Source organism: Notolepis coatsorum (genome assembly GCF_963971535.1).
Source record: "Notolepis coatsorum genome assembly, chromosome: 13".
In the NCBI taxonomy this organism is placed as follows: Eukaryota; Metazoa; Chordata; class Actinopteri; order Aulopiformes; family Paralepididae; genus Notolepis; species Notolepis coatsorum.
Window position 1 is genome coordinate 70,552,155 of NC_140177.1, and position 12,713 is coordinate 70,564,867.

General features: G+C 43.6%; 1 protein-coding gene across 1 annotated transcript in view; it reads left to right on the forward strand.

Moving 5' to 3' along the window:
- Positions 1-12,713, forward strand: part of col4a5 (collagen, type IV, alpha 5 (Alport syndrome)) — a gene marked incomplete at its 5' end in the record, with an annotated part of 95,305 nt that overhangs the window by 26,613 nt on the left and 55,979 nt on the right. The window contains 10 exons of the mRNA XM_084327702.1: positions 1,018-1,059; positions 1,481-1,573; positions 3,019-3,072; positions 3,200-3,256; positions 3,747-3,791; positions 6,187-6,240; positions 6,459-6,500; positions 7,060-7,153; positions 7,724-7,759; positions 8,266-8,514. Coding sequence (XP_084183828.1) covers positions 1,018-1,059; positions 1,481-1,573; positions 3,019-3,072; positions 3,200-3,256; positions 3,747-3,791; positions 6,187-6,240; positions 6,459-6,500; positions 7,060-7,153; positions 7,724-7,759; positions 8,266-8,514 — 766 coding nt within the window. The remainder of the gene's footprint in view (positions 1-1,017; positions 1,060-1,480; positions 1,574-3,018; positions 3,073-3,199; positions 3,257-3,746; positions 3,792-6,186; positions 6,241-6,458; positions 6,501-7,059; positions 7,154-7,723; positions 7,760-8,265; positions 8,515-12,713) is intronic.

Consider the following 12,713-nt stretch of genomic DNA (forward strand, 5'->3'; position numbering starts at 1 on the left):
GGTATCTGATGTAATTTAAGTGTGATTTTATTATATTTTACGGCGTACATCATTTATATGTTATAGTTTATTGTGTGCAGTCCTTGCATTATGTCAGTTATACATTATATATTATTGATATATGTAGATCTTATACATGTATATATATTACATAAGTCCCATGGAGTCAATGCAGCGATAAAAATCAAATAAAATAGTTCACCTGTTTTTGTAAATTGACTACCGGTTGTTGAAAATGATGGAAATTAACAAATTATTTGGTGCTAAATTAATATATTGAATATAGAATTGGAAGCCTGTGGATTGATCCTGGTGATAAGAACGGTCACTTGTTTGAGGTGACCTTTCTATTGGCTTTCAGAAGAAGCCTCTAACAGGGAGCACAAGTTCCTGAGGCAACAACACTATTGTAGATTATTAAAGTAGAATCAGAATCAGAATCAGAATCAGAATGGTCTTTATTGCCAAGTAGTTTTCACATACAAGGAATTAGCTTTGGTTGTTTTCGGTGCGACATTAACGGACAGACATTAACAGACGGATAATAAAATAAAGAGGCGGAGTAAAATAAAATGAAATATGAACTAAGTTAAGCACAATAGAATATAATATAATTATGAAATAAAATATAGGCCAGGGCTGTACAACTGTAAATGAAGAGGTCGAATGAAATAAAATGGTATATAAACTACAGTAATTGAAATATAGCACAATAGAATATAGTACAATTATAAGTAAAAAATTAAATAAGAATAGGCCAGGGCTGTACAACTGGGCATGATGTGGTCAAGTATATATATATATATATATATATATATACATATATAGGCATTATCGCTCCTTTAAGAAGGTTTTTATTGTAGAAGAAAAACAATGTTTTGTTTTGAATTGGTATCCATCACATAAGTCAAAGTTATCAAGTTCATCAAGGTGTCAACATTAGCAAGTGTTGCAACGTGGCTGACTTTCAGGACGGCATTGGTGTTTCTTTACACCTCTCCTCTCTCTCCTCTGCAGGGCAACATGGGGTTGAACTTCCAAGGACCCAAAGGAGAGAAGGTAGGAAACAGAAACAGCCGCAGGACCCCGACTGTCTTCATCCACTGTCTGTCTACCCACTCATTTCCAACTCAAGACACAGAAAAGAAACACTCTGGATGTCTTCCCTTCAATCTCACTCTCTACGTCTTCACTCTCTTTTTCTCTCTTTTTCTCTCACTGTATCTTTCTCTCTCATTCTCTCACACACTCCTCTTTATGTGTGTGTGTGTGTGTGTGTGTGTGTGTGTGTGTGTGTGTGTGTGTGTGTGTGTGTGTGTGTGTGTGTGTGTGTGTGTGTGTGTGTGTGTGTGTGTGTGTGTGTGTGTGTGTGTGTGTGTGTGTGTGTGTGTGTGTGTGTGTGTGTGTGTGTGTGTGTGTGTGTGTGTGTGTGTGTGTGTGTGTGTGTGTGTGTGTGTGTGTGTGTGTGTGTGTGTGACAGGGTGACACAGGTGTGAAAGGACCTCCCGGACCCCCCGGGCAGGTCGGGGAGCAGAAAAGGCCGACAGAGTCTGAGATCCAACGAGGTGACAAGGTACATGTGGCGTCCTAGAAGCAATAAAAAAGTTCACCTGCTCCGAGAAATAGATAAGGAGTCGCCGATGAATATCACAGGAGTCGGGTATTGGCTCCCAGGACGTTGTAGTAGAAATTAGTCTCTCCCTTTTCCCCAAAACCGTGACCCTTAGTGGGGAATTGTCCTATATTTACCACTATGTTGCCGTTTAACAGGTTTCGCTCTCACATTGAAAACAAGAACATCCATATTGAATTCACGCATCACACATTTCAGAACACTAACTATCAACGGAATAGTGACATAGGAATATTGGAAAAGCTGACAGATCGACTTGTGCATTTAAAACAGACCGGAGATAATGTTTCATATACAGTACACACTCTAGTACTATGGCCTTACCCTTGTACCAGTATACAACCAGATTGTTGCACTGCAGGCAGCTGAGTCTACTGGGGTCTCGGTGTCTCGCTCAAGGTCACTTTGAGCTGTGTAGTTTTTGTTTCAAGACCCCGTTTCTGGTTAGCTTGGAACCCAGTCAGAACTCCAGGTCCGGTTCTTTAGTGTTGTATTAACCTCTCGCCACCAGATAGCAGCACAGGGCTGTTTAAACTGCTTAAACTTACAACTCTCACTCCAGACACTAGATGGTAGCAGAGAGCTACCTCTTTCACAGGACCACACCTTCAGAATAGCAATGTTCACAATAACTACTTTACAATTTAGTTTGTTGTGTTTAATGTGTTTCATTGTGCCTGGGGTGAGGCTAATGATGACCATCCAGCTACATTATATATTTATATATACCGCATATATATGTATAATATACATATCTGTCTGAATATACCTGTATATGATCCTCCTATACCTACTTATACACCTGCATATAATTCATATAACTCTGTATGATAGCATGTACAATAATGCTGTATATATCGCATATATATATATATATATATATATATATATATATATATATATATATATATATATATTTATTCTTACCGTATATATACTGTATATACTATATATATATATATATATATATATATATATATATATATATATATATATATATATATATATATATATATATATATTCTATATATATATATCACTGTACATATTAATATTACAACTCTGTACATCTGATTAGCACTACACCCAGTAATACCCAGTGTAATCACCTGTACATTGTATATTACTATTGCACTTCACTGTTACGTACATTTGCATTCTGGTTGGATGCCAAAATTATTTTCGTTGTACTGTTGTACTTGACAATACTGTATAATGACAATACATTTAATCTAATCTAATTTGAATCTAATAATAAAGAAATACATTATTCTATTCTATTCTATTTTCTCTATTCAGCGAAGACTCTCACCAATCTGACAAGACCCACACAGCTTGAAATACCAAATTGTTTATTTGTGTTTGTTTGTTTGTTTGTTTCTTAGGGCGACCAAGGCCCTCCCGGTCTCGCCGGTGACTCAGGTTACCCCGGACCTCCCGTAAGTACTCTCCACAGTTCCAAATATACTATTGTAATATAGTGTTCAGTGTGGATATTGAGGACGTGTACAACCAGTGTTGTACTAGTGTTGTGTTGTTTATGTGTGTTGTGTCTTGTGTTCGTAGGGTCCTTCTGGAGGGCCGAAAGGAGAGAAGGGAGAATCTGGAGAAGCAGGCAAGAGAGTGAGTTCACAGAATAATGGGCCACACTCATATACACACATTATGTGTAAATATACACACACAGAAGCATGTTCGCACACGTGCATGCACACACTGCCTCTCGCTCTCTCTGTCTCTTTCTCTGTCTCTATCAGTCTCTCTCTCCTTCTCTCTCCTTTTATCTCTCCTTCTCTATCTCCCTCTCTATCTCTCTCTGTCTCTCTCTATCAGTCTCTCTATCTCCATAATCCATGTCTCTCTCTCTCTCTCTCTCTCTATATCCCTCTCTATCTCTCGCTGTCTCTCTCTATCAGTCTCTCTTTCTATGTCTCTCTATCACTATCGCTCTCTCTCTCTCTCTCTCTCTCTCTCTCTCTCTCTCTCTCTCTCTCTCTCTCTCTCTCTCTCTCTCTCTCTCTCTCTCTCTCTCTCTCTCTCTCTCTCTCTCTCTCTCTCTTAGTGGTTAGTGCATTTTACATTAATAAAATTCATATTTATTTTCTCTTTCCAGGGCAAGTCAGGAAAAGACGGAGACCCAGGTCCTGCCGGCTACCCTGTGAGTTCTTCATTCACAAGATTATGTTTGATCCACTACTAGATACACGCCAGACCACCCAGGCTGCTGACAACGGGAACAGACAAATACTGAAATGTTGACTTGGCTAACATTGTGACTAATAGAAATATGAAATGGATATTCAGATGACCTAACCTAACACAGTGTCTGCTCGCTCTTACAAAGACTTAGGTGATAACTTTTACAATGTTAGGGTTGTTTTCTGGAACGGGGAAACAGAGACCTTCTCAGAGAAGACGTTGACCTTTAGTGACACATATTAAGCTGTTGAACCCATGAGGAAGGCTAAGTTAGATAGATGTGTATGTTTATGTTTATTTAAGGATCCCCATTAGAAGCACCTAGGTGTGCCTCTTGTCTTGCTGGGGTCCTGCACATAGAAATACAGTACAGTAAAATGCATACATTACATACATAAAATATATATATATATATATATATATATATATATATTTTATGTATGTATTGTATGCATTTTACTGTACTATATTTCTATATATATACATTTATATTATTATCTAAATATGGTGGGCTGGAGTGTAAACAGACAATTTATTATTATTATTATTATTATTATTATTATTATTATTATTATTATTATTATTATTATTATTATTATTATTATTATTATTATTATTATTATTATTGCACCTAATGTCACACATATAGGAACACGTTGATTTTATTTAACAGTTATTGAGAAGTAATGAGTTTTGATATGTCTTCCGGTGATGTCATCGGAGGACACTAAATCCCTAAAGCTCAATGAAATGATGGAGATGAAAAAAAGAACAGTTCCTATTGCAATCCCTATTGGCTATGATTTGTATCTGTATCACTTCATTGAACTGTAAGTAACACAACGCAGGGATTCCGTCGCCGATGACATCACTGGAAGACATATTCAAACATGTTAACTCTCAATAACAAACTAAATTAATGTGTGCAAAACAGCTTTGGGATATGTTGAGCTTATTTTTGGTGAATTGCCCCTTAAAGACAGTAGATATTGTGTACTTTAGGATTATGGGCATCACATTCAGTGATTTGGAACGACTTGACAACTGCAAATACATGGGCTGGTCAGAAACGTTGTGGGAATTGACCTAGAGCAGGGGTCGGCAACCCGTGGCTCTTTAGCCACTCTGCTGTGGCTCCATGTTGCTTAAATTATAATATATATATTTTTAAGTTACATATATATACATTTTTTACATTATTTTTTTTATCTCTTATTTTGGAGATCGGTGTGATACTGTGACACTGAAATAAAAAAAAATTTGGTCAACTAAAATATTTCGTCAACTAAAATATATGTCACACCCGTGCCTCTCCCTGCCGTCTGCAGGTGGCTTGAGTTTCCGACCCCCCCCCCCCCCCCCCCCATGGATAAATCCAAAAAAAGGAAAGTCTCAGAGGAAAATAGAGGGTTTAATTCAGCGTGGACAGATTAATTTGCTTTCACGACTAACGATGCAGGCTTACCTGTATGCCTGATATGTGGTGAGAAATTTGCGAACAATAAACAATTTACTTTTTATATTATACATTTTCCACAAATAAGGGAAGGACTCAAATAGAGCTGCATTGTTCTGTGTTTCATTCAAAGTAGGTCTACAGATGCCAGTCTTTTTTCAAAGTGGACTACTTTTTATTTGATACATTTTCCATAAAATAAGGGAAGGACTCAAATATACCTGCATAGATTGGGGTTTTATTTCAAAGTAGATCTACACATGCCAGTCTTTTTTCTCCGCTTTATAAGAGTTTGAGGTTTTCATTTGTTATAACAGGTAAAAACGGCAATAAAATGTCAAACATTTTCTTTTTGTTGTTTTATAATTTCAACAACAAACTGTGTGCTATAAGTATAAAGTATAAATTGTAATATAATATTGCAAATTACTTTGGGTATGCAATCTTCAGGCATTTTATGCAAAATGTGGGGTATGCTTGGGGATAACTATATAAAAAAATGTATACACTGTGTTATCTTCATTGGGTAAATACTAGGTTTTGCGGCTCCAGATGAATTTTATTTTGTTGGAGGGGGAAAATGGCTCTTTTGATAGTAAAGGTTGCTGACCCCTGACCTAGAGTATCTCAAATCGTCCCTCTTTTCTTGATCCTCCAATCACAACTGTTGCTTCCCTCGGACAAACACAACAACAGATGTGATTGGAGGATCAAGAAAATAGGGCAGGTTTGATATAGGTTAGTTGACTTACTCTGTACGGTTCTTTGTCTGAGGGGGTTGTTTTATGGTTACTGGTTTTGATGTGTTGGACAATTCATAACTAGTTTTGTTCTATTGCCCCTCTGTATCTCTCGGTACCTCTCTCTCTCTCCCTATCTCTCTCGTTCTCTCTATCAGGGAATCAAAGGAGAGTTGGGTGGTCCAGGTCTTCCAGGTCGAGATGGAGAGACAGTGAGTGTTGCTCCTGCTTTTGTTTTTAAACAGAGCTATTAACTGAGTATTCCCACTCGAAGGCATGTCATCTCTAAACTAATGTATTTGTTTCTCTCTCTGTCTCTCTCTCTCTCTATCTGTCTCTGTCTCTGTCTCTGTCTCTGTCTCTCTCTCTCTCTCTCTCTCTCTCTCTCTCTCTCTCTCTCTCTCTCTCTCTCTCTCTCTCTCTCTCTCAGGGGGATAAAGGTGACCGAGGATTCCCAGGACCTCCTGGATTGGTGTGTAATTCCCCATTTATCCATGTTTCATAAATTATTTTACTGTAGCCTACTTCGTGTTACCCCAGTAAGGACGGTATAATATAATTATTTAAAGGAGCATTTACCTGAATGCTATCGTTCATTTGTGAGGAGGACATTTGATATTAGGACACAAAACATTACCAACGTGGTTTTGTCAATATCCCCCTTTCCGGCAGTATTTTGGTTAGCTTTTTTTAGTATGACAGATTAATCCAAATGAAAAAAATTGTTCTTATGTTCACAAGATAAGATAAGACTCCTGCCAATGGAATGAGATAATTTCACAACATTTAAAAAAATGTACACAAATGAACAGGTGATATTAGAATGAGGCAGATTCCTTCCACCTGTTTCAAGAAAATGGCATTGAACCAAGCTGAAACTGACAAGGAATAAACAAAATCACATTGACAAGTTATTTCACTTGTATCAAGAAACGCGAGCCACTCAACCCTAGAGATGCCGTGTTATCCCTGTAGTACTCGGTTCTGACCACTGGGGGTGACATTTCTCTAATCCTTCCTGGTCCCAACAGGTGATTGGTGGGCAGCAGGGCGGCCAGGTCGGAACGAAGGGAGAACGTGGCTTCGCTGGATCATCTGGACGCAAGGGTGATAGAGGACTTGCAGGTCAGCACAAAACAATCATCTCACACACACACATATCATTGTAAATCCATTGTGGAGGCCTCAGGCCATGTAAAATGTTTGTGTGAGCTCTTACATCCAAATGAGGTTCATATTCTAGGCCCAGGATTAACACATGTGAATTGAATGTGAATGTGAATGTGAGATGAGTGGCATTCCCCTTTAATATTACATCATATATTCCTTAACTGACCAGGTAGAAGCAAACTCTGTTGCATGTCAAGCCTGAGGCTGGACTCCATTGACCATATTCATACGGCAGCCATTTTGCTCTTATGTCACGCTCAGGTTGGGCTTCCAAATCGAGAACACAAAAACACCTTTTTGAAATGGATTTGATCCCTTCTCAAGGATTATTATCGATAATGTCTCGGGGCAATGAAGCCAATTACATGGCTGCAAAAGTGTGACCCTCCCTCGTTCCTCACTGGAGTCAGGGCCAAATCCAACTCTGATTGGATTAGAAGGACGTCACTGTCTTGGTCTGGACGTCCCAGTTGGGTCTACTACTGTGAGCTGTCATCTGACCCTTTGATCTCTCATCTTCTTCAGGTTTGACAGGACCTCCCGGAGCACCAGGACAGACAGGTGTGTACACGTGTGCGCACACACGCACACACACACACACACACGTGCGCACGCACACATAAAATTGCAAACTGTCATTATTTATCTTTATATTAAATTGAGTTGTACCCATTTCTCTCTATCTATCCATTCATTCATCTATCTATCATGATCCCTCCCTGCCTCCCTCTCTCCCTCCCATATCGCTGCCTCTCCATCCATCTATCCATCCATCCATCCATCAACCCTTCCTCCATTTTCTTCTCACTGTTTCTCTCCCTCCATCCATCCATGACCCCCCCTCCATCCATCATCCATCCATCCATACTTACATGTGTTCCTCTCCCTGGTTCCCTCCCTCCCTCTATCCATCCATCCACGCAACCTTCCTTCTCCATCTCTCTCTCTTTCCCTCCATCCCCGTCCCATCCATCCATTCTTCTCCTTTCCTTTCTCCTTCCCTACCCTCAATCCATCCTAATGTGCTCTCTGTCTATTCCTCCCTCCCTCCCTCCCTCCCTGACCAGGTACTGGGGGCGGCGGCCAGCCCGGACCTCCAGGCTTCCCCGGAGAGAGAGGCCAGAAGGGAGGGGACGGGCCCCCGGGAGTTTCCCTACCCGGTCCCCCGGGTCGGTCCGGCGGTCCCGGGTCCCAGGGTTCCCCTGGCCCCCCCGGACCCCAGGGTATCTCCACCGGAGGAGGCAACTGCATCGGCGAGCCAGGACGTCCCGGCGTACAGGGGGATAGAGGTTACCAGGGAGAGACTGGCCTGAAAGGTGGGTGTGTGGGCCGGTTAACCTTCAGGGGCAGAACAGTCAAGGTCCAAGTCATGTGATCTACCCCTGCAGCAGCCTCATTGCACTGGGTGCCTTTTTTAATATCAGCTAAATGACTGAATGTAAATGTATCACAACTAAAGAGTGTACTGTCTTCCGTCGGCTTTATTTAGTCAGTCCACCTCCATAAGAGACGCCTGGCTCAGACACCAGAGCTAAAGCAGATCCGCTTGCAGTCAAGATTGCTTTAGCACTGGGCGGCTGGGTAGAGCAGTGGACTAAGCACTCGCCTACCACTGCACTCTGGGATCGAATCCAGCTGTCAGCGGTACTTCCGGCTTGGTCAGTCGTCCCTACTAACGGCAGTGTTAGCGGGTGGGAAGCCGGTGGCGTATGTGTCCTGGTCGTTGTAAACTGCGACTCCTACTGGTCGGTCGGGGCGCCTGTTCAGCAGGGAAGGGATCTGGGGGAAATAGCGTGAAGCTCCGCACGCGTTACGTTCCCCCGGTGAAACTCCTCGCGAAAAGAAGCGGCTGGAGACTCCACATGTATCGGAGGAGGCATGTGGTAGTTCTACCCAAAGAAAAGAGATTGCTTAAGCACAAGTTGACACAGAGTTCCAACAGAAGTCCTATGTGAGAAGGACACAAAGGGCTATATTTGCTCAAAGGAGACGTACAGGGCAAAGCACGAGGTGGTGAGAGAGTTGTTGTTGCCTCTGCATACTTATCGTATGGTTATATCTATAACCATAGTTATATGAGTATAGCGGATGCTCTGCGTCCTTCTGAAACACATCCTTACGCCAGTATAATACTGAATAAAATCTCCACATGCACCTTTATACACCCATTCACCTGGCCACACCCCCATCCGCTCCTCTACATAAGCAGGGGTGTGGCCATACTATCAGCTCCTTCCCAAGCCTTTCACCACCAGGGCGAAGACCACGGGGTCCTCAGTGAGTCCGACGCAGAGCGTCCGCTATACTCATATAACTATGGTTATAGATACATATAACCGTACATTATAGATCGTATAGCTACCGCTCTGCGTCCTTCTGGAACACAGGAGCTGAGCAGAGCGGAAGCTCCACAAATGTACCCGCTGAGGCCCCCCACAACCATCAGAACCGGGGAGGACCCGAGCCCCCGGACCCCCCTAGTGGAGGACGGGAGGGAACCGGTCCGACTGTGAGAAGAGGGGTTTAGCAACTCAAACGCACAGGGTGAGCAGACCGTGGGACTTACCTTCCCACAGAAGAACCCACAACTACACAAACGCACAACCCACATGCCACTAGGGAACAAACGGGAAGAAACAAAAAACCCTGTTACAACCCCTAATATCACGGGGTCAAGGGCAAAAACCCAACCCCGTGGCAAGGCCGTAGCAGCGGAGCACGATGGAGGACCCAGCCCCAGGAAGGTACTGGAAAAGGGGGCCTGGTGAGGCCAACGACGCCGCAGCATCAAGACCCCACCAGGCGGTCACTAGTGACACCACCCCCCACATCGCCAGCGTATTCGGACAGGGCCCATCCAAGAGCAGGCCCTCCCCCCCACAGCACGCCGCCCCGAAGCACTCAAGAGGCTACACCCACAGCGGGACCAGGCAGCGCACCGGGGAGACAACCCTCAAAGAGGGCGATCCCTCAATCCAGGCAACAGGCCACTCGACCTGAGCCCGGAGCACTGCGGACTAGACAGGCGCCAAAGGGGTCTGCTGAGAACAGCACCCAGGCGGAAGGGGCGTATGCTGGTATAGAGGGGTTCTACAAGAACCACCTCGACAGCCCCGCCAAGCAGGAGAAGAGAGGGGCGAAAAAGAATGGAGAAAGACCAGGCTCCTTTAGCACAGCGCAAGGTACAACACAATATGGACCAAGCAACAGTGAGGGATAACACGCAGTAACATAACCACGAACACCTCCATAACATCAAACCCTGCAACGCCCGGGCCGACCCGGCATTTTCCCCCCGAAAAAGCACAAGTCCCTCAGGGTACCAGAACAGCAGATCTGCGCCCCGGCGGACAACGGGTTAACTGACCTGATCCGGCGCGACCAGAACCAGTCCCGTGCCCTAATCACGCCGCCATCCCCAGTCCCAGGAGGGGGGTAGGTACGCGTGTCGATCCAAAACATTATAGAGGGCGCCACCCAGACGGTCAGAACACAAAGCACCGCGCCCGGTGGCCCACACCAAGGGCGTGAGACCCCTCTACCAATGCTTCAATCTATTCTGTTAACATCCCCCAGAGATGAACGAGAATTCGGCGAGACAAGCCTAGTACACTGGCGCTCGGAAGAGACAAACTCCATCCCAGTTGCCCCATAAAAAACGCTGTTTCAATGATGAGCAACCAAGGCGCACAAGCCCATGTATGGTTCCTATCAGAAGCACCCACTACATACACGTTGAGACCCAAAACATATCAATGGAAATTCTAACAAGAACCCAGATACCGTTCCTCCAAGCCGTCTGGGAGAACGACAAGAAGCCTTTTTTTTTACAGAAAAAAATACGGACATGGGTCCCATATGACACGGCTGAGGGAAAACAACACCCCGTCAACCTGCTCCATAATAGAGGGGACGGGGAACCCCCAGAGAGACTTCCCACATGAGCAATAAATTGAAAAGTTTATGTAACATTGAGCCACGTGACCAAAGGCTCAAGACACATATATACAGAGCGCAGCAGAACTCTTGAGTTCCTATGCATTGCAACACCAACTTGACAACAACAGAGGTCCACATACTGTATGGAGCCTGTAAAGAACTCACGGAAGTCGGCAACCAATAGAAACGCGCCCAGTGACGTACTCTATGGCGGGGGAATCCCATGACTCAACCGACCATTACAGGCGAGGAGTCAGGGAACTCCCTACCCCCCCCCCCCCCTCTCCCGTGCCGTGCTGACCAATCAGTGTGGCAGGGAACCTGAAGGATAGAAGGCCCAACCTCCTGACCAATCAGAAAAGAGGGAAGGAGGGGTTTATCAGTTCACCCCCTCATGACCCCACACCCCGGATACGAGAGAAAACAAGCCATTTAGCGATGATACCTATGTAGCCAGCATGCTAATGGAGAAGCGTATATCCTATCAGGATAAGCTAACCCAACGCACGCTAGTCACAGACGACAACTCGTCTGCGAACAGGGTTTATAAACAAGGCCGAAGGCTTATGTGTGAACACGACACCCGTGTTTCATGTTTAAAAAAACAACAACACAGAAGGTTGAGAGAGGGTCAATAAGACCTCGTTACAAGCTATACACACGAGCACTTCTTGTAGGCTAACACTCCAAAGCTGTGGACTCAATGCCATTGTTACCAATGTAACAGAACACACACAACCCCCTCAGACAACGGTAAAAATTGAAGAAACATATTTCTTCAGGATGAGGAAAGAAAAAGCCTTTTGACCGAGTGCTAGCTACAGGCCTTGCTAAGCACATATACCGGTATATGTAGCGACCAGAAGGACTAAAAGTCCTGCTCTCTTAATAACCCTACAACTAGGCAAGGGTTCACACATCGTATCCCCAACATATACAGTGAATAAACACACAGTTTGTAACAAAAAATTAGGGCTGACCCCTATTAATTGATTAGTCGACTAATCGGTCGAAAGGAGCCGTAGTCGACTGGTAAACCTCTTAGTCGAATATAAAAAAAATAAAATAATATTAATATTTTTTTTTTTTTTAATTATATTTTTTTCCAAAAGAAAAGAGGCCTATAAGCGTGGCTAACGCTAATGGCACGCATACCAGAGGCTAACTGCCTACGAAAACAGGCACAGAGGCACTGAAAGAGGATTTCACCCATCTAATGAACACACTAGACTAGACAAATATCAAGATGTATCCATCAGTGGACCAATTGCATGCTTTTGCAGAGGACAAGAGCACCTCATGGTACCAAAGCACCTCAAAGGCGCTAAAAACAAAATTACAAACATCTCAAAACAAACTGGTCAGACTACTGCTTGACCTTACTCCTAGAACCCACCTCACCCCTGCCCACTTCGACAACCTAGGATGGCTTAGAGTAGACGACAGAGTACAACAACTTGCAATGGGCCTGGTCTACAAGATACACTACACGACCAAGGTACCCATGTACATGTCAAAATACTTCCCAAAGGTCAGTGAATACCACGATCACAACACCAGAGGGAGCTCCACAAAT